This window comes from Aptenodytes patagonicus, chromosome 3 (assembly GCF_965638725.1).
Source record: "Aptenodytes patagonicus chromosome 3, bAptPat1.pri.cur, whole genome shotgun sequence".
Taxonomy (NCBI): domain Eukaryota; kingdom Metazoa; phylum Chordata; class Aves; order Sphenisciformes; family Spheniscidae; genus Aptenodytes; species Aptenodytes patagonicus.
Genome location: NC_134951.1, coordinates 118,030,054 through 118,056,507, shown reverse-complemented (window position 1 = coordinate 118,056,507; position 26,454 = coordinate 118,030,054). Strand labels below are relative to the sequence as shown.

General features: G+C 38.8%; 1 protein-coding gene across 8 annotated transcripts in view; it reads right to left on the bottom strand.

The window, feature by feature from the left end:
• MAP4K3 (mitogen-activated protein kinase kinase kinase kinase 3) overlaps positions 1-26,454 on the bottom strand; it is a 91,910-nt gene that overhangs the window by 56,475 nt on the left and 8,981 nt on the right. For 6 of the 8 annotated variants that reach the window (XM_076334879.1, XM_076334880.1, XM_076334882.1 and 3 more), the window contains exons 2-12: positions 24,853-24,910; positions 21,590-21,680; positions 15,734-15,798; positions 13,464-13,519; positions 9,649-9,696; positions 7,438-7,480; positions 6,704-6,776; positions 4,228-4,359; positions 3,868-3,930; positions 3,703-3,784; positions 3,488-3,598 (exon numbers count right to left, since the gene is read on the bottom strand). In XM_076334879.1, the coding sequence (XP_076190994.1) occupies positions 3,488-3,598; positions 3,703-3,784; positions 3,868-3,930; positions 4,228-4,359; positions 6,704-6,776; positions 7,438-7,480; positions 9,649-9,696; positions 13,464-13,519; positions 15,734-15,798; positions 21,590-21,680; positions 24,853-24,910 (822 nt within the window). Of the gene's footprint in view, positions 1-3,487; positions 3,599-3,702; positions 3,785-3,867; positions 3,931-4,227; positions 4,360-6,703; positions 6,777-7,437; positions 7,481-9,648; positions 9,697-13,463; positions 13,520-15,733; positions 15,799-21,589; positions 21,681-24,852; positions 24,911-26,454 lie in introns of those variants that run through there. The other 2 variants (XM_076334885.1, XM_076334887.1) reach the window with 2 other exon arrangements.

The following is a 26,454-nucleotide window of genomic DNA, read 5'->3' as shown; positions in this document are numbered from 1 at the left end:
GGACAAAGTCCTCAAGTCACCTTGAAAGACCTACGCTGACAACAAACCGATACAAACAGCTGACATCTGAGCTGTGCAAGAGGACAAAGGAATGTAGGTTAACTTCCCGACAAGAATGCCATTTGAGCACAATTTTAATCATGGTACATATTTCAAGAGCAATCTTATCCCCAAAACTTACAGTGTGCTAAGGATAAAACATGAGCACTTTTCTCTTTGCAACCTTTTCCGCTAATATCACATCTACCATGAGTCACTGTCACAGCAATGTGGTGAATAGGCAGTTGCCAACATCTCCAAATGTTTATTCTTAAGGGAGTGAAAGCAGAGTCCCAAATGGAAATCCTGTCTTTGACTGAATGGGAAACCAAATTAGGTCCTCCATGAGTTGGGGTAGAGAAAAATACTTAAAATGTCAGTTACAGATATTGCTGCCAAATGAACAACAACTGTATCAAGGGAAGACCTTTCTGATTATACCCAAATAACCTGATTGCATGTTTTTAGTTTTGTTTTTACACATTAAACATTTCACCTTTGTCTGAGTTTAGAATGATTTAAAGATGTAGCACAGCACTCCTGAAAGAGGTGGCAAATTCACATCTTAATGTCTACCTCACCCACACAACTCTGCGGACTATCCAAGCAGTAACAGGTAGCACCCCCATAAAAGCAGCATAGGCCAGGTGAAGAGCTGCCATCACAGTGGGCGGTAGACTTGCCTTCAAAGACCACAGCCAGAAAAGCTCTCTAGCCTCAAAAACAAAAAAACAAAAACAAAGAACACACCCACCCAAAAAAAACCCAGACAAAAACACACCCACCAAAAAAACCCAAAACACAAGTACCACCCCCAGCCCCCAACAACCAAAACTCTAAACAAACTGGGGAGCAGGTCTGAAGCTCAAGATTCTCACCAGTGTTGTTTGTACCATGTTATGTTATACCACGTTATGTTGCTTCTTTCAATTTTTGATGGATGCATTCAGGTGATTGCCACAAGTATAGGAGTGGTCAATGCCCAAGTTCGGATTAACATCTCCAGCTACCTCTGTGAGCAGTTCAACCATGTATAAAAGGAGCATGTACACTTCTTATTCCCTTTGGTTTATTATAGGAAAGACCACAATGCCAACAACTGCTTTGCCTGTGGCAGGATTCTTCATCTGAAATACAGACCTTGCTCAAGATGCATCGGATAATTCATTATCACCTGCTTTATTCACAGAGGTAGGTTCTAGGCTTGTTTATTACAAAATAAAATGTTTTCCTAAGTGTCACTATCAATCTCATTTTGCAGGTGGATTAAATGCCTCAATGGAAAGTTATTTGGCAACATGGTTAGGGGAGAAATAAGAAGAGAAATCTAAGTTGTCTAGCCAATGAAAATGATCCAGCACCACAGAGAACAGTGTTTGAAGCTCACTGGAGAGCTCAAGGCCATGTGATGAACCATGATGGAGAAGTATCATTATGCATAGCACAGAAGCCCATGAATGCAGCAGGAAACCCTCAGCAACGTAAGATAAACAACAAATGAACTAACATCTGGAAAAAAATACATATCAAAACACATGCAAGCAGTTTGTTTGTCCTCCGTACTGTCAGCCAGCCCAGCTCCTTTATAAATGATGAAAATATGCATTCTCTCTGATCACTGCTGTGAGGTTGTTTTCTCTTCATTTTCTCCCCAGACAAGGCATATCTTTCTCCCCTTATACCACACTTCATTATGGGATAACCGATAAGTAATACAGTAGACAACAGAAGAGCCTTCTTAATGCTAAGTCAGAAGAGACATAAAAGAGCGAACACTATTTTGAAAGCTACAAGTTAACTGTCAATAAATATGTACTGAAGAGACTCATACAGGAAGAGAAGAGAGATTCTCTGCCTGAGTGGCCCAAAATGAAGGCCAAGATTCTTACCAAAAAGATATACCAGTGACACAGGGGAATGGCACATCAGGGTTTCAGTACAATTTCCAGGAAAGCAGGGAAGACTCACAGGGCAAGCTACTCTGATCTGAGCAGCTCACTCACAGGAAGCACACTGAAAACAACTACCTTTCTTCTCATGACAGCTCACGAAAGCTTTGATTTTCTGGGTTCTACAGAAATATCGCTTTAATGGGCCTCAGAGATCTCTATCATCACTGAACAGACAAAGAACTAAAGGACACCTGATCCTTAGAGCTTATGGTGAGTAGAAGATCCGAGTTCCTCAGTGCTGTCTCCATCAGGAATCAGACAACTTTCTCTTAACACTGACATGAAAGTCAACCATGTTAAGGGTTTTCTTGTGTGTTTAACTTCCCTAAATGTTTTTTTTAACAGAAAAATTTACTAAGTGTGCTCCACTATTTGCAATTGCTTTTAAAAGTACTGACTAGTCAATCCTTATGCCTATCTCTCCTTCCCTCCCATTTAGGAAATACGTAAACATTGCACTCTACGATACAAATACAAAAGAGACATCTATTTCACTTTGGCTTCTTTCCACATTTATTTATTTCAACTTCTAAGGAAGACAGACTCGGTGCACGTCAACTTGTCTTTGCTGTTCCAGAAGGTAAAAGCTCATTTAACTTGTAAAATCTGAAAAGTAGTATGTTAAAGTAGTTGTTTCTTTTAAGTTTATTTTCCTTTGAAGGCATTTTTAGACTAGTTTATCCATTAAAAAAAAGTAAAACACAAGTATGTAATTAATGAATCAATGGCATTTGTGTGGAAAGGATTAATTTTTTTCCCCAAAAAAAGAGATCATCCGTTAGGGAACTGTAAACATTTGGGAAGGCTTCACTAACACAGTTAAGTACGAAGACAGGAAGCAGTAAGAGAATATCTGTTTTCTCTTATTTATGAAACACTTCAGTCCTGCGCTGTTTATCATCTTACATAAGCATGCTATCTTTTCCCAGCTATTAAAGCAGCAAATCAGAAACTTTGCCTTTGACAAAACCATAACTGAAATCAAGTTTCAGAGTATTCCAAGATAGAAAATATAATCTGCAAGAAATACATAGCAAACCATTTGACAAAAACAACTACAGGATCATTCTCCTCTTCTCATAAGAAAGTAAATTAGGAACAAAAGAACAAGTCTACAGAGGTATAAAATTATTTTATGAATGCTTTCTTTTGATGAATGGAAACATAATTCCACAAAGAAACAGAAAGCAGAACGCATGACAGAACTCAGGACTGGAGAAGTAGTCCACATTTACTGTTGCAAAATTGTTGAAGGACAACAATAAACAAAGTTTTAAAGTGTTTACATCTCTCTCTCTTTGAGCTTCTCTCCCTCAAATATAATGAATTTTGGTAACTGCCTGTACATGTGACAGAGCAGCACCACCAAAAGCAAAAGCAACCCTTGAGACTATTCCCAGATCACGAAACATTCTGTGGCTCAATAAATCATAATTATTTAGTTTTGTCAGAAAACGAAAGCTTAACCTGATTCTATGACTAAAACATATTCCTACCTCAGGATCATCATCATCAAAATCATGGTAAGTGGAATGATCAGGATTATTCATTTTATCCAAAAGTTCAATAGCAAGACTTCGATTTAATGGCTGGGTAACAAAAGGATGCTGAAAGATAGAAGGAAAAACACATATTAAAATTCCAACCACTCATATTAAGCATATTTTAATTTTATAACTTAAAAAAAAAAATCCCATACATAAATTTATACCTGTAGTAACTTTTCAGCTGTAGGTCTTTTTTTAGGATTTTTTGTAAGTGCCATTTTCACAAAATGATGGAAACTATTGGACCTGTAAAATGAAGTGGTGAATGTTAGAATCAATTGCCCAGTGAAATACATGATCATTGTCTACTCAAACAGAAAAGTACTTACCATTTCATTTTGTCCTTTAATTTAGGAGGCTGGAAGTTGCTTTTTGTCATTAGAAAAAGTGCTCTGAAAAAAGCAACAGTATTTGTGGTTTACATTGCAATATATATATATATGATATGAATTATTAAATACAGTATTTAGTTGGCAGGAAGAAGTCCATTAGTTTAAGAGATGCTACCAGGACAACATTACACATTTATGCACCAAAGAGTTGTTACATTTTCTATCATGTACGTTCAGAACACTTACAACTCAATACCCTCCCAGTACACCCAAACACCTGAAGCACACATAGCCACTACTCCAAATGGATTATTTACGAAGCTGTATTTACACACCAAGCTTTAATCCCTTACTAACCTCATTGGATGTAGGTCAAACATTGGAGGCTGAAGTTCAGCAAGCTCTATAGCAGTTATTCCAACTGCCCACAGATCACAGAGTTGGTTATAGCCACCTTTTCTTTCTACTGCAGCAACTTCTGGCGCCATCCTAAAGGGTAGAAGACATTTTTAGATAAACTTCGCCACAAATCAAATATTCTTCTGTACGCAGCAGTTTACTCCTCTTTTCCCTAAAGCTCTCAATCTATAAGCTCACAGCATATACATTTGTACGTATGGATATACATACCCGTGTGTGTGTGTGTAAAAAGTTATGTAACATATACATGAAGTTTTCCTCAATCATCTTCTAGTAACTAATAGGCAGTTTCCAAAACAGCTATTTAGCAGTAAGTGGATGAAACCAGTCTGTCTCAGACTTTTTTGCAGGCACACAATGAACTACCACTCAACCACGAGACCAGGTATAATTATTCAACTACAGTAAAATCCAAATATATCCAAATTCCCACACTGCCCCAGAAAGTGATCAATGGACTTTGAAGAGAAGAATTCTAACAAAAAAAAAAATCAAGTAACAAAACGTCAGCTTTCTTGTATCCTGAAAGCATGAGACCTGAAGACTCATTGTCACCTCCACACAGAGCACTCCTCATTTGTAAAGTCTGCCTCACTGTAACGTCAGAGGACCTCATTTAAGTTAACAAAGTAGTTTCACATCCTCAGGTGGCAAAAAATTAACAAACATAACTGACACACCAGTAGGAATACCTAAAGAAAATGATTCACTAGGCATTGTCACGTGTTTTGAACGGCCAAAGCAAATTATGGATTTGATTGTCCTACATAATCGTATCAGATGGCAAACATGTTAGTATTTTTTAGCTTTGAACTTTATTAGTCCAGATCACTTGAAAAGTAACAGTGGAACTGGAGATGTAAGTCAATATAGGTAAGACAGATGAATGTCACTTAATGAGTGCTTCAGTAAAGCATCTCAAATGATGTGTTATTTAAACACAAGACATCCTTATCTGTAGATCTAAGAACATAATCAGGTTTGATGGTACAACTTATTTCAAGTTTGCATAGTAAACTATATTTACATAAAATTCTTCAAGAGTTCATAAAAAACCCCAATCACTCCAAGTCAAAAAGGAGTGAGTAACCAAGGGTTACTTTAGAAAGACATGGAGGAGGAGCACAAGGGTAAATAGCAGGGTTACTAGAACTAAAGACAGTGCACAGCAGTTTTGCCCTTCATTTCTCTCCAGTCCAAGCACCATAGCCTTACCTGCCCAGACACCTCTAATGATCACTAAAACCTTCACACTGCCTGTTTCCAACTAAATTTTCTTCTCCACGATCTCAACAATTTTGCTTCCTTGCTTCTCCTCTCAAATCTGAGAAACTTTGCAAAGAAAAACTGACGCTTTTCATCAGCATTTAACCTATGTAATGCTTTCAGAGTTATTGTTTAAGGTTATGACACATCATTTGAGAAGCCTGGCACAATTTGGAAGTTACACAGTGATACAGACCAGGACTAAAGTCACCCAGACATCTTCGGAAAGAGAAACACAAACCAATTATACAATCATGACTGATGGGTATTTGTGTTATTCTGAAAAGGAAGCAAATCCATGCCTCGGCATGAATTACACTGCAGAAGAATGCTAAAAATGCTGTGTTTGACTATTTCAAGACTAAATACTTGAATGTAGGGTTTTTTTCATTATATACATTTTTATCTTGTACCTACTATGCTGTCAGACAACAAAATTTTGAATATCTTTCTGGGAAACGTACAACAAAAGTGCTGTTTTACAGTGAAGAACGTATCATTTACTTCAAGGCGAAAGGGAACAACCACTTCCAGTACAAAGAGGAGAAAATAAAATGCTGAGCTTTAGAAAAAATAAATTATGCAAACTAGTTTACTGAGGGAAGAATAAAGATGCAGTACAGATAGAATAGAAATGTATGTTTGAATTCGATCAGTTTAGGGCAAATAAGGGAGAGGGGGGCGGGAAGAAAATGGCTTAAAGGAAACATTTCATAAGTGGGAAAAGAATCTGTGGAGACAAACAAATGAAACTCATTATCAGCTGAAGAGTTGCAGAAAAGACTTATCTAGGGTAGAGGGGAAGAAACACCAAAATGGAAAGTCAGGGAAGGAAAAAAAAATAATTTAAGATCAGAGTTAAAAACAAGCAAAATTGTTGATAGTTTTTGACTAAATTGAGATACATTAGTCAACAGTGAAAGCAGCACACAGACAGCCTTTCAATTTTTCAGAGTATTACAGCATTTTCTCTGATACTCAGCTAATTCAGGATTTAGCTTAAGTAATACAGATATGATCACTAGAAAGTCTGACACAGCCTTTAGTGATTAGTCTACCCAGAGTGACACAGCATGCTTTTATCACAATTCTTCAACAGTATTATATATGTTACTATTATATTAATGACCAAGTAAAACACAGTTACCAATATGGGGTGCCAATGAATGATTTCCTTTTGGCAATTGTAGCTGTTATCTGTGCAGATACTCCAAAATCAGCTATTAAAAAAAAAAAGCAAAACCAAAGTGACAATTAATAACTGATTTGATGTAATTAATTGTTAATGAACACAAGTTTGGTTTCCCCACTGTAAGAGTTTCTTAAATATACTGGAAATATTTAACAAAAAATAAACAACAAAAGCAAATAATGGAAACTTGGTCTATCTCAGATACCATCGGACCGCTCCTCTCAGTCACCTGCCAACTATGCAGGCTGCACACAAACATGCCTCTCATCAACACAAGAAAGAACAGGCTAGCACAGAAGTCCTAACAGTTACATGCAGCGTTTTAATATGATAAAAACCATCATTTTTAGTATTATCCAAGAGACTCTTTCAGATAACCTTTCAGTGTACATTTCACACTTAAGCACTCTGGATGGTTCATTTTATTAAAAAATTATAGAAACCTGTGATTTGACTTTTCCCTCCTCCTTACAACATCAGAAAGTCTTTTACCTCAGTGTTCCAAAAGTACTCCAATTACTCCTCAGACACTAATCGGATAGTGCAGTTAGATATTACCAGCAAGAGAAAAAGAATTCTGATATTCACTAATTCCTTATATGAACCATTACATCATTAAACAAAATACAGAAGACTGCTTCTTAGAGCACATAAAAATCTGTTAATAACACTAAATTGTATTAACTCACCTAATTTTACATGTCCATTATCCGTTAAAAGAATGTTTGCTCCCTTAAAAAAAAGTAAGCATACTTGAATTAAAATATGCAAATTCCTCTGATACTATATTAAAAAAATTATGTGAGATCTTATGGCAAACTAGGGGCCAAAGACAAACCAAGGATTGTGTGTTCAAGAAATCTGCAGCCTTACCAAGGAAACGTTTGTGAAATTAGCAAGTTGCCATTCTGTTATATAAAGAAAGTCAGATATACAGGGTTTCTCATTAATTTTCAGTTTAGAACTCTTTAGCCTATGGTACTACAGAGTTTCCATTGTATACAAAACCCTCTCAAAAAGCAGAATGTGAGGATTTGCTCATGCTGATGAATTCTTACTTTCTTCCATTTACACTGACTAAAAGGAAATAGGAACTCTAAAGGTCAAAGCGGAAGTAATTTGATTTTCTTTTCATATGTAGGAGCTGGTTTTGTCTTGTTTGAGAGCCACGATAATTATAATTATAGCCTTAAGGACCTGCCTTGATATGTGTTTAGCAAAACTATTTCTGTCCTTATGCAACAGAGATTCCGTTAGTGCTAGATTTGAAGAGTTCGCTGTTCTGTGACTGTGTGTACCACTCACTTCAGTTCAATAATCAAGACTAACCCGAAGCAGTAGTTAGTACCATAAAATTACAACATAAAAGGACCGAGAACAAACCTGATCTGAAGACTGAAACCAGGTACAGGTTGAGCTAAGCAAAGGCTGGAGCTGGCTAAACACAGCTCAAAATATCAGCACTGCCCACGAAAAACTAGATGGAAAGGCAGCACAGATGGGCCTCCAAAAAAAAAAACTTACGTTTTTACAGATTATGGCTTTTCACAGAGAAGGAAAAGTCAGACCTGCAGTAAATGCAGCTTACTTTGGCAAACATCGCACAAGTATAGTTAATGAGCTTTATAAATGGTGCTTGGTAAATAGTGTGACAGTCCAGTTAACATGCTCTTGACCTTGTTCACCTTTCAAGACTAGCAGGATAGATACTCTAAATACATCTTACCTACTGAGGGAAGCAAACATAATTCAACAGCCAGGAGATATGCAGATGAAGATAGTATTTTTCCATGCTCATGAAAACAGCTTTTTTTTTTTTTTTAAATTCTCAACGTAAGCACTGTAAGCATTTTTTATCAGCACAGTTATTTAGAAACAAGTATCTATGCAGTGTATCCTTACAAGCATCATTTTGCATTCCATAAAGTACAATGAAAAATGTTTAATTTTTGTGTCCAAAGCAATCTTTCAGAAATTATTTTTACGATTGCTCAAAACCTAAATATCCTTCTGCAGTCAGTGAGAACAACTTGGAATCAGGCTGCATTAAGGCATCTACAGTTGAAGCTACTATGTACGCTGCAACCCTAGTCTGAAAAAAACCCAAACCAAACAAACAAAACCAACCCCCCACATAACACAAAGGAATATGATAATTTACTGTCAGATTTCCAGGAGGAAGCCTGCCAAGTTTAAACTGCAGTCTGAGCAAGGAAGAGTTTGGAAAGGCAAAAAGTAGGTAGTAAAACTCCAGGGACAAAGAGTCAACAGGAAGCACCAGAAGGAAACTATAACAGAGAGTGTAAGAGTCTGAACAAGCCACCTTTGATACAGCATTGTTGAGATGAACGTTTAAATAAGTCAGTGTTAAGAGCCTGATTTGCAGCACCCTCCCCAATTTTAGCATGCAAGGGAGGGGACAGAAGTAGTCTCCAAGAACCACAGAGAACAGCAGCCACTGCTGTGCAATCTGCTCACCAAGAAAAGAAGCAAGAAGCCAAAGCAATAGCTCTGCTCACTAGCTGGTTCAAAGAGAAGGGTATGTCAAGCTTCTTGGAAAGGTGTGGGAAAGACCAAACCCTTCCTTTTGCACAGAGCACACCCTGACAGCCATCTGAACACATGTTGCTCTGGACACTAGCTGATGCCTAAATTTTACAGCACTGGTCTAAATAAATAGTATGTTTGGCTCCAATTAAAAGAACAAACTATTTCCACGCATGCATTTTAAAGAAAGATTTTTTTTTTCTTCCCTTGGGCAGAAAATTTTATTTTATTCTAATAGAAAAAACCCTACATATTTAAAAATATCCCCAAAATTCATACATAACAGTAAAGACCCATCAGAGGTAATGTAGCCTATTTTAAAAACACCAAAATTCCCTTCCATTTTTACTTACCTTTATATCTCTGTGCATTTTTCCTTTACTGTGAAGATAATATAGTCCCTGCATAAATATTTAGATAATAATTTAGTCCAATATTTTTCATTTTATATACATTTCTTATTTAATTACCAGACATATTTAGGATCCAATTCAATCATCTAAATGACTCACTGACTGAAGAACATTCTTACATTTCAGTGTATCCAAACTGCATTTGCAAATTACATCTATGTAGTAGCATAATATCTAAAACACAAAATAGATGGAAAGAATAGCAGTCACCACATCTATTTTAAGAAAAGCATTCCCCAACCAAGTTTTCCTCTGGACGTGGTAAGTGTCACCTTTTTAGGCAATTTAAAAGTAAGTAACTTGGTCTAACAGTCTTCTATTCAGCAGTCAGATCCCTGGATACCTAGTGCAGATATCTCCTACATCATTACACACTTCAAGAAAGTTTAGAAGCATGCTAGCATGCAGCATTTTGGGTCTAACACGTGAGTTCAACTCTAATTCATGGATTTCTGCAGAAGCACTAGGCTGTCTTTCTGGGTCTTGATGACAGTACCAAAGCATTTTAGGATTCAACATGATTTAGAAACTTTAAGTTTAAATTCTGGAAGAATTCTATGAAACTGAATCCCTGCATGACAAATCAGAGCACGTTACTTTTGACACTCCAGGCTTATCTCTAAAATTCTCTTCCAGGGGTAAAACAACACGTAAACATCTTCCTCGCTCTGCAGTCATGAACCTCCATAAAGACTACACTTTCACGGGAGATACCCATGTCAACACAGATTTTTTTTTTTTTGCCAGCTCATGCAAGACATCATGGAGTTGATTGCAAAAATAAATTAGGATTGTTTTCAATTATCAGCATTTTCATGGATGGTCCTAAATATACCAACAGGAAAAATGAGGAAACAATTACTTACATGACTTGGTACTTGAGATTTTCAAGTGAACAACATTGTACAGATAGAGAACAGTACCACTGAAGATACAGTTCTGGGGTATTTTTTTGTCAGTTCATGAAAACCTGAATGCAATGCAGCTGGAGTGTTAATCAGTTATGAAATTCAACTTCTTAAATAAACTAAAAAAGAAAAAAAACCCACTCACAGATGTTTTAACCTGTTTCCCTGGCAGAAATGACTAACAATACCCAGTTGGTCCAATGGTTTTTCAGTCCTCTCTGCAGGCAGGCATGCAGACCCAAAAACTGGACTTGATTTGCTTTTGGTACAGTGTAATTAATCAAAGCATCTACCTGACCATTGCAACGACTGGCACTAGCTAGATGAGTCCCATGTACACTCCTCGCATTTAAATCTCTGGACACTACTGGCACAGAAAGCCCAACAACTCACTCATTTTTACTACTGCCCTGGAAGAATCTGAGGTCACCATTTTCAAAACTGAATGTCTGGAGGCAGGTACTTTAAAGGCCATATTTAAAGGACCTATGTTTTCAGAATCAGTCTCACCGATTCCAACCAGAACCGATAGTGAGTGTTTTTTGAAAACAGACCATTTAGTGAGCTTCTAAATATGGAGACCGAACGCTAACTTTAGGCATTCAAGTGAAACTCAGGATTCATGGAGACTGATGGCAAAATTAACATTGGACAAATTACTTCTATGGATGGACAGATGGCCTATATTCTTAGACTTTTTACTAGGAAAAGTGACTGCTGCATTATAAGCTACAACAAGATATCAGAAACCATATACATTATGTTTGGTCAGAGTGTTATAAGCATGTATTTGCAGACAACTTTAAAATATAGGTCCATGGATGGCACTTAGAAAATACATAAGAAGTAGCAAGTTTCCTTCTCACAAGCAATTCACACATATTAACCAAGAAATCTTCCCACACAATAAATAATGACTTCATAAATTCCATTCTAGACTATTACAACACTCCTCCATACTCTGAGAAGAATATGGATTTGATGGATGGACTTTTCGGTGGATAAGGAATTGGCTGGATGGTCATATCCAGAGAGTAGTGGTCAGTGGCTCAACGTCCGGATGGAGATCAGTGACAAGTGGCGTCCCTCAGGGGTCTGTATTGGGACCAGTACTGTTTAACATCTTCATCAGTGACATAGGCAGTGGGATCAAGTGCACCCTCAGCAAGTTTGCAGATGACACCAAGCTGAGTGGTGCAGTCGACACGCCAGAGGGACGGGATGCCATCCAGAGGGACCTGGACAAGCTCGAGAAGTGGGCCCATGTGAACCTCATGAGGTTCAACAAAGCCAAGTGCAAGGTCCTGCACATGGGTCGGGGCAACCCCCAGTATCAATACAGGCTGGGGGATGAAGGGATTGAGAGCAGCCCTGCCGAGAAGGACTTGGGGGCACTGGTGGATGAAAAGCTGGACATGAGCCAGCAATGGGCGCTCGCAGCCCAGAAGGCCAACCGAATCCTGGGCTGCATCCAAAGCAGCGTGGCCAGCAGGTTGAGGGAGGTGATTCTGCCCCTCTACTCTGCTCTGGTGACACCCCACCTGGAGTACTGCGTCCAGCTCTGGAGTCCTCAGCATAAGAAAGACATGGAGCTGTTGAAGCGAGTCCAGAGGAGGGCCACGAAAATGATCAGAGGGATGGAACACCTCTCCTATGAAGAAAGGCTGAGAGAGTTGGGGTTGTTCAGCCTGGAGAAGAGAAGGCTTCAGGGAGACCTTATTGCAGCCTATCAGTACTTAAAGGGAGCTTATAAAAAAGATGGCAGCAAACTTTTTAGAAGGGCCTGTTGCGACAGGACAAGGGGAAATGGCTTTAAACTAAAGGGGGGTAGATTCAGACTAGATATAAGGAAGAAATTTTTTACGCTGAGAGTGGTGAAACACTGGCACAGGTTGCCCAGAGAGGTGGTGGATGCCACATCCCTGGAAACATTCAAAGTCAGGCTGGATGGGGCTCTGAGCAAACTGATCTTGTTGAAAACGTCCCTGCTTATTGCAGGGGGGGTTGGACTAGATGACCTTTAGAGGTCCCTTCCAACCTAAACCATGCAATGATTCTGTAAGAACAAAAGGGTTTAAAGGTTCAAAACCCAAAACACTCCCAGATGTCACATAAGATTTCACTGTAAGGAAAAAAAAAAGCCACGTCCTGTAAGTGAGAAGTCCGCAATCTCTGGCATAGCATAGGGAGATGGTAAGCAGCATGCAAGGGAGCTGGCTCAGGGACAGAGCTATCTTGAGAGAGTGTTTGAGAGAGGCAGCAGCTCTCAACTGATGGCATTCACAGATTTGCATTCACTAGAAGCCAAGAATTGCTCTCTCACTTGGAAGCAAGACATCCACCAAAAAAGCTGTTTCTGATTAAGTTTTACTGGTGAACTGAACCTTTAATTTAGGAAAGAAAAATGAAAGCTAGCATACCCACAAGGAGAGGCTGGTGACCTTAACTTGAACATCTCAAGTACACAGACAATTTTTTTTTCTTATTGGCACAGACCAACTATCAGATATGCAAAACTAAGTCTTTGAATTTTCCTTCAAACTTGCAGTAACTAATTTGTACTACAAATATGGATTAATAAATATGTTGTTTCCCCCCTTGTAAAAAAAAAATTAACAGCAGAAAGATGATGACAGTTTTCTTCAAATGATCCAGGATAATTTGAGGTTATGCAATTATACAAATCAGTTCTAGGCTATAATACAGGACCTCCTCAGAAGTTTGAGAAAACTGCTAAGCCATCCAAACACTGTAGTTCCATGGCATCACACATATTTGTAGCTTTTATTTTTAGCTTTTAATAATTTCATATTAAAAGTCAACCACAAGAACCTGAGAACACACTACCTGTAGTGTTTCTCTGCTAACATAGGCAATCTGCTGTTCTGAAAGTGGTCCAGTCACTGAAATGGAAGGGAAAAAAAAATAAATTCTCAAAATCAGGTAAGATACTGCCCATTCCAAACCCATACCTCAATTACTTCCATTCACACTAATAGGATCTTACACTAGAAGTCTCAAAGTAAACGTGCTTGGACTTTCCCCCACATTGAGCATCCCAAAGACCACCAAACATTTTTTAAACTCAAAAATGTCTAAATCTCAAAGTAATTAAGAGGAAAAAGAAACAGAAGCAGTGATTTAAGCACAACTCTTTCCCCTGCACAAACCCATTGTGTCCTTCTATGCAGGGCTGGACTTCCAACCCAGTGACTCAGAGCTGCAGCAAACTCCGCTCAGTCCCATTTGAACCCTAGGAAGTTCCTTCTACCCTTTGTGACCAGCTCTCTCCTTCCATCCTTCCCGCTGCCATGCAACCTGCTCTCTGCAGCTTCTCAACCCTCTTCTGCATGAGCTACCAGCACTGTTGTTCCTGGGCCTGCCACAGCATGCACCTTCTCAAACTCTCCCTCTGAGCAGGCTCAGCAGCTTCCCAAAGGAAGGAAGAGTCTTCCTCTCCCTCTACGGTCCCACTTCACTCAAGTCTCTTAAAGGAAAACAATTAAATTCTGAACAAATACACAAACCAAACACTGAACAGCAAGCAAGGCATGGCCTGTGACTCATCCCCAGTCACTGGACTTTGATCCTGAAATTAAAGGGTTTTAAGACCAGGAAATGCAGTCCTCACTGCAAGCTTCTCAGGTTTTGCAGAGAAAACAAATAGAAAAGTTGGATGGGTTTCTCAAAGGAAACTGAAGGAGTAGGGAGTTAAAAATGAAAAAATACTTAAGCACCTAACTGCTTAGCTTCTACAAAACCCACAACCATAGCATAAATTAGTATCATGCAACATATACGTATCTTCAAAACAGGTCTAGATCCATCTTCCCTTTTCTGAAAGAAAAGCTCCAAACCCACATAAAACTTAATATATTAGCACCCAGAGTACATATTTCTAGGAATGTATGTTTATTTTGAGAAATTTAATTCTGATTAACTTAAATGACTTAAGATTACAGAGGCCTATAGTTCAATTGGAATAAGACCCTTTGGAACGTAATTAAGATCAGAAAAGAACCTTCCACTCTAACTACCAGTAGAGAAACCAAAAATCAGCTGCAACAGGAAACCGCCCCTGTATGACATCTGTTCAGGCATTTATCTGGTATGAGCTCATTTCCTACTCTACAGGTGTTCCACATAACAAAGCCTATTAGACACGATGCTTTTATCAACACTAGCAAAGATGTAAAGGCTCAACAAGGTAACACCATGAGCATGGTGTGAACTTGTGAATTGGTGCGTTGTTTTAATTGCACCCAAGTTAAATGTAAAAAGGTATACAAGCTGTTTACGCACAAGAGAAGGATGTGAAGATCCTAACATGTAAAATCTTCACAATTTAGAATATGGACGGATATCCTGTCTGAAAAACATCACCTGAGAACCACAGAGCTATTACTCATGGCATACTCCTTTCCTAAGCAAGTCTTAATTCCAGAGCAATAAAATCCCTCAAAACTGATTTTGTCTCTTGAAAACTAGCAATCAATTGACTGATCCTCTCTTTATGCAATAGATTCACACACACCCCTTGTTTCTTTGACCACTCATTGCATCTAAGGCTAAAGCAAATATATAGGCCACCTTTGCTTTTCATGTTATACATCCAGCATTAAAAAAAAAAAAAAAAAAAAGACCCTCATGGCACTACTGCTATACAAACATACAAAAGATCACTGTTTACAAAGGACAAGAGCATCCACTTATCTAGGTATCTGTAGGGAGCGGTACAGATTACACTAAAGCAAAGTTCAAAAGCTCAGAAACAAAATGGCTATGAAGTAAGACAGCACATCAGGATATAAATTTTTTATTTCTACAATACAATATCGTCTAATTTTACGGCCTTTGAAAAGTAGTGATGGGCATATGAGCTACTGAAGGAAGGAAGGAACTTCTGCTTCTCAAAAAAACCCCCACTATAGCTAATTTTGTTTAAAAAAAACAAACCTAACCAATTATGTAAATACATAAGCTAAAATTGACCTTCAATGGATTATTATGGATACTAAATTTAGGATTCCTCCTCTCTGATTCAAAAACACTATCATCATCTCCATTTTTGAAAATAAGCTTTACTTAGATTTTAAGGAATTACAGTCTTGACATACCATGATAAATATCCTGTAGAGAGCCACCTCCACAAAACTCCATGCAAATCCATAGCTTGTCTCGTCTAAAAAGTGAACAAAACCATTCATTAGCTGTCAGATTTGAAAACAGCACCTATGAAAGATAAGTCAGAGGACTCAAACATTATAAGGCACAACATAACAAGCTCTGTATTATGAAAAGTACAAGTCAAATAATGACTATGATCTAATCTTTAAGTGATACTTCACCATCAAAATAGTAACTAATGAAATACCCAAAGTATTCCAGGGTTTACTGGAGTAATAGAAACAGTATTAGTGAAACGTGCACACTGATTTTTGTTCAAGATCTACTATGAAAATGAAATATATTTTTACTGAGAGTAGAGAGAAAACAGATGTGGCTTCTTATTTCTTCCTCATTTCTTCCTCATTTTCACTTCTCCTCCACTTTTTTCAGAACAGAAGAATTAACACAAACAAAAAAAAGAAACAAACCCCAAACAAAAAGCCCTAGGGATATCTGTCAACTCAATTTCTTTCACAACAAATGGAGTGAAATTCTAGTGCTTTAGTCAAAGCTAGGCAGAGTGGAGCCCATGCTGTGGGTAAGTGCCTTCTTAGATGAAGTCTCTTCCCTCAAAAATACCTATGGATATTTTTGGTGGCAGGGGTCAGAAGGAAGTTCTTTAGACTCCTCTTACTAAGGGAATCAATTCAGTTTGACTCACTATACCTCCATAAAAGGTGCTTTCTAAAAATAGACAACGGGCTGAAGGATTCAAAGGTATCTTCTATTATGGACACTAAATTCCATTTTCACTTAGTAATTTTTTACTGGTAAGACAGATGTACCATGTGTGGCCACATAAAGGCATTTTGGAGAGCAGAAAATCTGGGACTTGCCTAGTCATTCCTGGCCATCAAAACATGCAGGAAAGAAAAGTCGCATACAACCACCTTAGGGCAGATTGGGACACAGGACAACCAAAGGAAAGACTGATGATTGTTCTGCAGCTTGCCCATGACCCCTGGTCTTGGGTTTCTTGCATTCATAAGGCTCTGTTAGCACAGCTGAGGCAATCTTGTAGGCAATGCCAACATTTGTAGAAGTGTTTTGCAAGGCAATGGTGTAAGTGCTGAGCTTATCCCCTGAGCTGCAAGTTGCAAGTATTTCTCACCAGCAGGCAAAAGCTAGAATAGCTGGTGTTCCAAGGAAGAACTGTCTTTCTTGGATGTCCTCCCCTTTTATGTCCATAGTCCACATGGTCCTCAAAGCTACGCCCCGGCTGCTTCCTCTAGTGGTGGGAAAGGTACTGTTCAGGCATTACAGAGGTTATAAGCAACAGAAGTCCCTGGCTGTTAACTCCATACACTTCTAGGGGTTAATTAAAGCATTGCTTGAAATAATATGAAGGCTTTCCACTGAAATAATTGATCAAAGTCAGACACAGAAGCAATGTGACTACCTGTGAAAGAAAACAGAATTAGCAATGGCAGCAGGGGAACAGGAGTGAGAAAGAAGCACTGAAGAGACAGACATCCGCAAGTCCCCTGTTTATTCCCCACAGTGATGCAGGACTCGGACAGGGACACTTTTGGGGGCACTGGGCTCATGAAAGCCACTCTTTCCCACGTGGCTGCATCCTGTTTGATGCCAACAGCAGCAGCAGTGTGGAAGTGGGAAAAAGCCAGGACAACCCCAGCAGCCTTGGGACAGCAGCAGAGCACCCACAAAGTAAGAGACATGAAGTAGATAACTGCTGTAAATTCACACTTTCACTTACTGGGCATTAACTTCCCAGTGTGGAAAAGCCCTACAGAAAAGAAAAAAAGATAAGAGGATCAAAAGAGGAGATTGTGTTTCTAATTCGCTATCTAGCCTTTTATTACTGTGCCTAAGTGCTTTGAGACAGGTGAAGATCCATGTAATCAACAGTAACTGTACACAGTTGTCTCTGTCTGCAGAGCATATGGCAAGCACAGCAAACAAAACAGAGACAGGATCAACAGTACCATTTAGTATCTGCAATTTAACACCTAGGCTAACAGCAAGGCAGAAATTTGACTGTCTGAAAAATCCATACGTAAACAGAAGAAAAGCATGGGGAACAATATGCTGATAAGTGCCAAGTATAGGATGATGGTATTTTTCTTATTGTTCTTAGCACTGAAAGATACTTGGAAAACAAAAGGTCAGACAACGAGAGGCCTCAAAGACAGCCATTTGATTACCCAGACAAAAGAGAAGCACTGCACCAAAGAAAGGGGCGGGGACCAAGCAAGGGCACAAGAATGCACCAAAATATACACTATATTTGCCAAAATTTAATTCTGAGTCTACAAAGGTATATTTTGATACCCTGAGACAAGAGGAAAATCATCCCCAGCCTGAATACAGCACCATGAGAAAAGCACTATTTCAATCTAAAAATTTTAAAGAAAGTTGAGTGCAACAATAATATTTGTTCACAGTCTGTTTTCACATGAAGCCTTTTTAAAGTCATCAGAAACAGCTTTTTATTAGTTATACTAAGCAACCTGTTCCCACTATGATTAGTTAAAAGAAGCAGCTGGTAAGACAACTGGATACATTTGTCAGTGCTTCTACAATGCAAATAATCTCACCTCCAGAAACAAACACAAATGGAACTGTCACATTCTGGTCAGAAGTTCATATGTTAGAAAAACAGCTCAGGGTAACTTCAACAGCACGGCAGAGCCCCAGCCCTCCCCTCTGCCATACCTCACTTAATTCTTTCTTCTAAATTTGTCTTCTGAGAAGGTTTATAACAATGACTTTTAGGTTTGTGGAGCACACCAGACTTAATGTCACACATCAAGAAAAATGTCGACACAACTTCCTTCCCAGTACTGCAGACAGGTACAAATAAAGTAATCACATGCAGTGGAGGACATTTTAATGTACAAAAAGGTGCTCTTTTCCCAAACAAAGGCAGGCTTTGAGGTTGGGAGGAAGATGAAGGAGGTGCGGCAGCAGGGTGGGACACAATGTGGTCCCAGCCACGCAACTTTCAGAATATGCAACATCCATTTAAGAAGCTTAGTCACCATAACATGGAGCTTCCAAATACTGCCTCTAGGAGATCACAAGATCCCTTGCCAACTTTACAGCCTGACAATCTGTAAGCTGCTGTCAAACAGACCAGTAACTCTACAAATTCTCAAAAAAATTTTAACATGACTTTGAGGTATGTAGCAGTATTAAGAATTGACTGTTCATGCACAAGAAAAAGCCTGCCAGTACTGCACAGAACGGAAGTAACGCACAATTTAGGTTAACCTTCAAATTAACCTTAAACATTCAAAACTGAAGCGCAGACACTCCTAGTTCGGAATACCAAGTCCCTACATGTACACACGCTCTATCTGTATGCACACCCGCACAAACTTGTGCGTAATACAGCTCACAGACCAAAAAAGCATTCAGGCTGCCAAGACAAGCACCCTTCAAGATATGGGATGCCAGAACATCATGGCTTGTTGATTTTATCTTCAGACTTTGATCCCTTCCTGCACATGTATACACAATAATGCAAGCAGTACACAATCACACACTCATGGCCTTGCTCAGTGTAGCATGCAGATGGTGTTCATCTAATGGGCTAGTCAACAGCTTGCTTTCCTCTTTGTTCTCATACTTTCAGTGCATTTCCACTTAATCTTATTCTGAAAATAAATTTGCTCTTGGAAACTTCCTTCATGCTCCACACTAAACTATGTCTGTTAAGTACTAATATGACCAGCTTTCCACCACAGACATTTGAAAAGCAAACTATAAAGCGAACATAATTCGAAACACAGCTGTGTTGTACTGACTTGAATCACATCTGTCAACATGCAATACTTTGACTCATCAGGAAAAAGCTAAGATACTCATACTGACAAAGATGCAATGAACCCCACCAGTGATAAAACAGGGTTTCAGTGAGCATCCAGGGCTATTCAGGACACTGAATTCAAGAGGCAGGGAGAAGAAACTCCTCAGGACAGCATTAGTCAGCTGAGCTTCTGCATGAGACCTCTCCTTCTCCTCTAGCATTTATTGCCAGGACTTTCTCTCTTCCCCAGTACTGCCTCCAAGTTCTGGCACACTCAACTTGTCCAATTTCAGTTTGCTCCAACTACGCAGACGTTCAGCATCAAGGTCACTAAGAGCACCACAAAGCGCTCCACACTTGCCATTTCAATATCCTGTCCCAGGTCACCCCAGAGCAAAACAAGGAACACTCAACAACTGCCAAGCAAGCCAGGGAGCCCATGTTAGCTCTTCTGTAGCACCGCAAACATGCACCAAACCAGACACTGCTGGCTAGAAAAGATAGCAACTGGAATTTCCCAAGCTCTAGCTGATCGAGAATGAAAGTAAAAGAAATGCAGTATTTCAGAAGATAAAAATCTTTTCAAATTTGAGTAAGTTAAAAGGAAAAGATGCACTCCAAATACAAGAGCCAAATTCTGTCATATATTCCTGCTTCAAAGATGGTAATTTTTTGTTGAAAGGCTTTCACGTACCAAGATTTTTCATGCGAAAATACCACCTCTATCATCCCACCACCAATCCAAAAGCACTTGGCCTATACTGCTGAAAAGCTTTTGGCTGCAGCAGATAGCCATTATGGAAAATTTCAGCTGGAGTTGCTGAAGTCTAGTACATGTCTGAGTAACTCAACTTGGCATCTTCCCATTATGAATAGGGTCTAGAAACCTTCACAACACGCAGAGCTACCATGTCCCACCTATATTGTCCCCATGCAGACAGAAGATACGTGAATACCTGAAGGGAACAAGAAGCCTCTGCCATAAAGAGCATCATGACTTTTGAGAGCCTTTTAAAAGCTTTTTATTACATGGCATGATATGCCTAAAATTATGACATTATGTTCCCAAAATCCAGCATTAAAAGGTCTAGTCCTTGAATAGCAAGCAATTGCTATATCTAGCATAAAACATTTGTCAGGATGCATTAAAAAGAATTACAAACATTAGAAAGTAACCATCAATTTTCTCAATACTGAGACTTTGTATGGAGTACCGAGTTTACTGCAGTTGTAACAAGTAAGCATAATACCTTACAAAAGGAATTACACAAAAGAATAAGGAGACAGAACAATTTATATATACTACATTAAGTGTCCTAAACAACTCTGCAGCTCAAGAGAGAAAAGCAAAGATAAAAGAGCTAAAGCATTAATCATTTTTAGATTTCAAAACAAATCCAAAACGCAAATCACCAGTGAGCTTTTTAAAGGCTGCACGGTTTACACTCTTAGGTACTTCAGTATGACATTGTCCTTAAAGCTTAACAAAACACTACTACTCTTAAGCAAGGAAAAAACCAACAATTTTTTTCCTCCTTATTTCCCCATAACATTTAATTTTCAGTTCTCAGACAACTGGTGTTGGCATGTAAAATTAAGTCAGAACATTTCTGAGAAATCTATCTGTATTATGCAATATATTCATATTGCATATATGCAAAACTTCCCGAAGTTTTGCAAATTTAAGAGACATTTTACTGAAACCGATTTAAAAGTTACTATATACACAGACTCTTTCTTCATACTTCCGCTTAAATTTCCATTTATGTATTAAATTCAAAGCTTTTTAAACGACAACTCATGTCCAAGGAAACATGACTACATGATCATTGAAAGATTTTGCTAAAAGAAACATTATTTATAGAGAGAGATTGTAGTAAACAGAACAGATTTTAAGGTAAATGAAAAAAATAATATACAAGTGGATAATACTTATTTGGTAAATTATGTTTTGCCTAAGTCACCTTATAGACCTGTCCTTTACAAGGAGATGGAGAGGCATTTTTAAGTGAGCAAAAGAAACAAACTGTACCTGAGATAGCTGCCAAAATAAGCAACAATGTTTGGATGTTTACAGTCTTTCATCATAATGATTTCCTGCTGCACAACAGCAAAATCTTCTCCTGAAAAGCAGAAGAATGAATATTTTCATTGGCCTGGTTCATACTCACATCTCAACTAGACTTTCAATACATGTTTATAAAATAAACATTCTGAGTAATTAAAACTAATTATCTGCCAGTTTCACAGACACATAAAGCAGCTGTAAGTCAATACTTATTAGCAAGGGCTTAGCAATAAGTAACTATATTCTTAAGAAGTTTCATTCTGGGCCAGATGGACCTCACATCTGCTATCTGATACCTCTTACGATACTGGCCATAGCTCTTTCTAAAGTCTTTATTTTTCCTGAGACCCCACCGTGTCCATCTGCATATGCCCTGCCAATAGCCCAGGTTCTTAAAAACCATGACAAAACTTTGCTATTTTTGGCCACATGTCCAACACCCATTAGATCATCTTCCTGAGCAGAAAACATTCAATAGTGTGCTGCTGCTGCAACCCTTCAGTAAACTCAGTAAGCGCATAAATTTATGGACTGTGCATAACTTATGTCCAGATAAAAGACTGACATAGATATGGCATTTACCTGAGTCTTACTATTTGGTACCTCGGTTGTCCCTGTCTTTCTATAAAAGGTTCTTACCAGAGGGGGACGTTGAAAACATCATGTGTATGAAATTGAAAACCCAACACGTTTTGGGGGTGTTGTGCAGGGGTTTTGTAGGTAAGTTAAAGAGGGAAGCCAAGAAAGATATCAAATGTAAGAAAATGATGGTAACAGATATTTGACAGCCTTTTTAAAAGAAATACATGTCAAATGCTCTTTTGCAGTTCAGTGTCTTACATTGGGGCTCCTCTGAAATTTCTTAAGTCATCAGGGCAAATGATAGCTAGTCTGGTATGTTATTTCTACAGAAGTTCTTCTGAAGTTTGTTTACTAGGCACACACAGTTCACAAGAAACAACTCATTCTTACTAACTTCAAGGACTGCATAGGTAAAATAAGCCTGAAGGCCTAAAATAACCATTTAACTTCATGAATAACTTAAGAGACTCTATAAGCAAGTTGAAAAAATAGGAAAATTCCAAGTATGTCAAAATTCTCCTTTCAGTGTACTGTTGTAGCACACTGCAGCATAACTCAAAAGAGCTTTTAAACCAGAAGCCAAAGCTCTTGTCTAAAAAGTTGACTGTAGACACTAAGCTCATATTTATCAATTGTCGCAACCCAAAATCACTTCTCAAATATGGCTGTTAATAAATTTCAAATGTAACACAACAAATTCCAACAGAACTGGACAAGCTATTTCCTAAGAAACTATATTTTAAGTTTCTCCCAATACACAAACACACTGGCAACCTAACCATTTGGTACTTTTTAACCAGAAATCCAATATTCACGTGTATGCTATTTAACTGAAAGGAAATTTCAAACCACAAGCTGCAAGTTAACATCACAACAGACTGTCTACTATCTGTGGTGCATTGCTGATGGCTTGCTGTACCCTGACTAGACCTTTAAACGTGCAAACAAGAAATTATTTTCAGATACAGACAGGTGTCTCTGTGAAAGGACATGATTCCTCCAGCATTTGATCAGTGTTTTCTTTGCATCCAAAATATTAAAGAAGCATAAGCTTTAGAGTAAGTGCCTAAACATTATTAACTCTTAATCTTCACACTCTCGCCCAGTCTGCAAAACCTGCAAAGAAAGCCAGTGCCACAGTTCTGGAACATGGATGCTGCCCGTCTGAAGCGATGAGTCAAGCCTCTACCGCAACTGGAAGCGACAACTACAGAGAGAAACTGAGCTCGCTGAGCAAAGAGAGGGTAGCGAAAGCGCATTCTCTGTGCACCACTCAGGTATCCAAAGGCTGCCAGAAATACTTGATTCAGCTGCAAGATGCCAATTGTTCTCCCCATCTGCACAGCATGAGGGCAAGTTACCCCAGCTGCAGCGCATCCCCAGGCGCTGTCCACAGCTCAGAGAATGCACATAGCACGATTCTCCAGGTCCTACTCAGCACAACCCATACAATACTCTTTTCAACCAAGTCACTTCGTACTTTTGAGAGTGGAAGTAGTCAGCTAAGCAAAAACTTGCATTATTTTAAAGGTTGACATCATCTGAGTCTGCTGAGTCCTATGGTTCTTTTCCACTACGCAAGTCTCCTTCCCTGTTTTATCTTTACAGTTCCATAGGGAGACACAGCACGGCCGCTCATCTTAGCTGGACTGGTAACCCACATCATGCACAGCCAAGTACTCCAGCAATGGGAGCTGACATAAAAAGCCAAAGCAGCAGAACTAGACAAGATAATCTGAGACCACAACTTTCAGTGTGAATAAAAGAAGTATGATGAAGATACACTTTTGGAACTACATAGTAACATACTGTCCTGTCTTGAATTTATAACACATGCACATTTAAATAAACACAACGTTTCTAAGCACTTCCAGAACTGTAAGAGGAAAAAACGGAAGAAACTAGTAACTTCTTTCCCTTCTTGCCTGCATAGACCTTAAGGATCAAACCAGGTAATAGTTAAAATATTACCTGACCGCCAACATTAAACCTTGAAACGGAACACCAACAGTTAAGAGTTAAACAAAAAGTCTGGACATTTTACTTCCCGGATTACTGAACTCTTGTTCAACAAGTCTAGCCATATTAACAGAACAGCACTTGCAGCTGATAACTGATCTGTAGGGCATATGTACTCTGTGAAATCACAACGTAAGCACAGTTCAAGCATAAATCTAGCATACAGTGGAAGTCCTAATCAGGGTCTCCAAGAGAATGTCAGGAAATGTACTCAATTCCCAGATACTAATGCTCACCTATTATTTCACCCTTCCTTCTTTTTATTTCTCCCTCTATGCTCTCTCCAGGCGAGTTCTTTTCTGCCTTGCCAGCTTCCTCATTTCTTTTGTTCTTATACAGGTTTTTGGATCACATGGGTTGAAAACATAGTAGTTAAGACAAAAAAAACCCACAACTCTTACTGAAATTTTAATCAGCTTTCTTTTAACTGTTCTCCAGTTACATTTTTTCCTCTCACATCTTGCTTCTCATGCTTGTTATTTTTTAGAACAGTGCATTTTGTCCTACACTAAAAGGCAACAATTACCCCTTCTTTCAATAAGTGGACTCAATTGACTTTGTACAATTGTATGTTAAGCATGAAAATATTTCACTTCCATGACCTATTTCAGTTAAGAAACACTTACCTGGTTCTAGTTTTATTACTTTAATCGCTGCTAGCTCACCCGTGTTGACATTTCGAGCCTACAAAAAAAAAAAGGTAGTATTTAGAGAGCAGAACACAGCAACCAGCTCTGCATTCTCAACTTGACATTCTCTGACAACACAGAGTCAAAGAGCAACTGAGATACACAAGGGTCTAAAACAGTGAAACCACTTGTTGGGTGGTTTTTTGTTTGTTTTTTTTTTTTACGCAAAAACAGCCTCAGGAAGAGTCAATAAATTAAAACATCTCGTACATTTATGTTTCATGCAAGGTTAGAATTTTTTTTCCAAATACACCATGCATTTATTTTTCCTGGGCTTACAGCATACATTTTCATTAAATAAGCATCATTAATGAGTTCTGTTATATCCAAAACACTTATTTAAAGTAGTCCGTATCTGTGCTTAATGACAGTGAACCAAACAGTAAGAATTCTGTAGCTAGCATGCTCTTCTCCAGTACACGTTTGTAGGAAGAATTCTTCCAACAAAACTTCTCACCTTGGATTTATTTTCTAACAACAAAGCAAGGTATCTCAAAAAAAAAAAAAACCAAACAACCCACTACGCACATAATTTTTACTGAGATCTGAAGCTTCAAGTATGCTCAAGAAACCTTGCACTGCCACACAGGAGTCCTAAATTATGTAAGTCCTCAACCATGCTGTACTTCCGTATTAAAATAAAATTAATATAAACAAACCGACCACCGAGATACTGACTGCAAAGCAGTTATAACATATACGGATCTCACAGCAGACAAGCAGGGCCCAGGGAGCATCAAGGACTGCACTCTGCAGCGTATGTGACTGCTTCCAAGACTCCCACGAGAGCGATGCAATGCTTCCTGCTCATTTCACTACATGCCCCTTGGTCCTTACTCTCCACCAGTGACAGTGTCCCCCCCTTGCTGCAAGGGTGCAAAGAAAACAAGCCAGCAACAAAGAAGTTAAAAAGCATTCCCCTTGTATACACAGCAGCTCTGTGGCCAACTTCAGCAGCAATTACTCAGCAGCTTAACTGCATTTTGTACGGGCCTCTGTCAGGCTAAAGCCTATGTTCTACTGAGCAACCAAGGAAGCTGAATTTTGAACATAAATAAATGATAATAATGATTTCTCTTCTAGAACTGTTGCATTTGACTACTAACTGAAAACTGTGGAGTCATTTGCCCCGTACTTTCAGGATACTTCCATGCCCCTGCACCCAGCTATGGGGAGAGGTTGCTCCCCAGCACCGAAGCAGCAGCTCCTGAAGGATGCTCAGCTACAGCCTCTCCTCTCCCCAGGGCAGTCTTGGTACCTGGAGCTGCACTGTGCTGGACCACCCCTGCACTGAATGCCGTGCCTGCTCTATCCCTACACAGGGCACAGAAGGCAAGACCAGTCCTGCTTTTGCTTTTTCCCTCATCCACTTTCAAATCAAAAGAGGCCAGAATTACAGAATTTAATGATGCAGATAGGTGCCCACCTTTACGGTGGCTAATGGTCTCATTTAAGTCACTTTAGGAGCTCAAGGGCTCACACCTTTTATTGATTGGCCATAAGACTCACCAAATACTGTAAGGTATTGATTCTTAATAT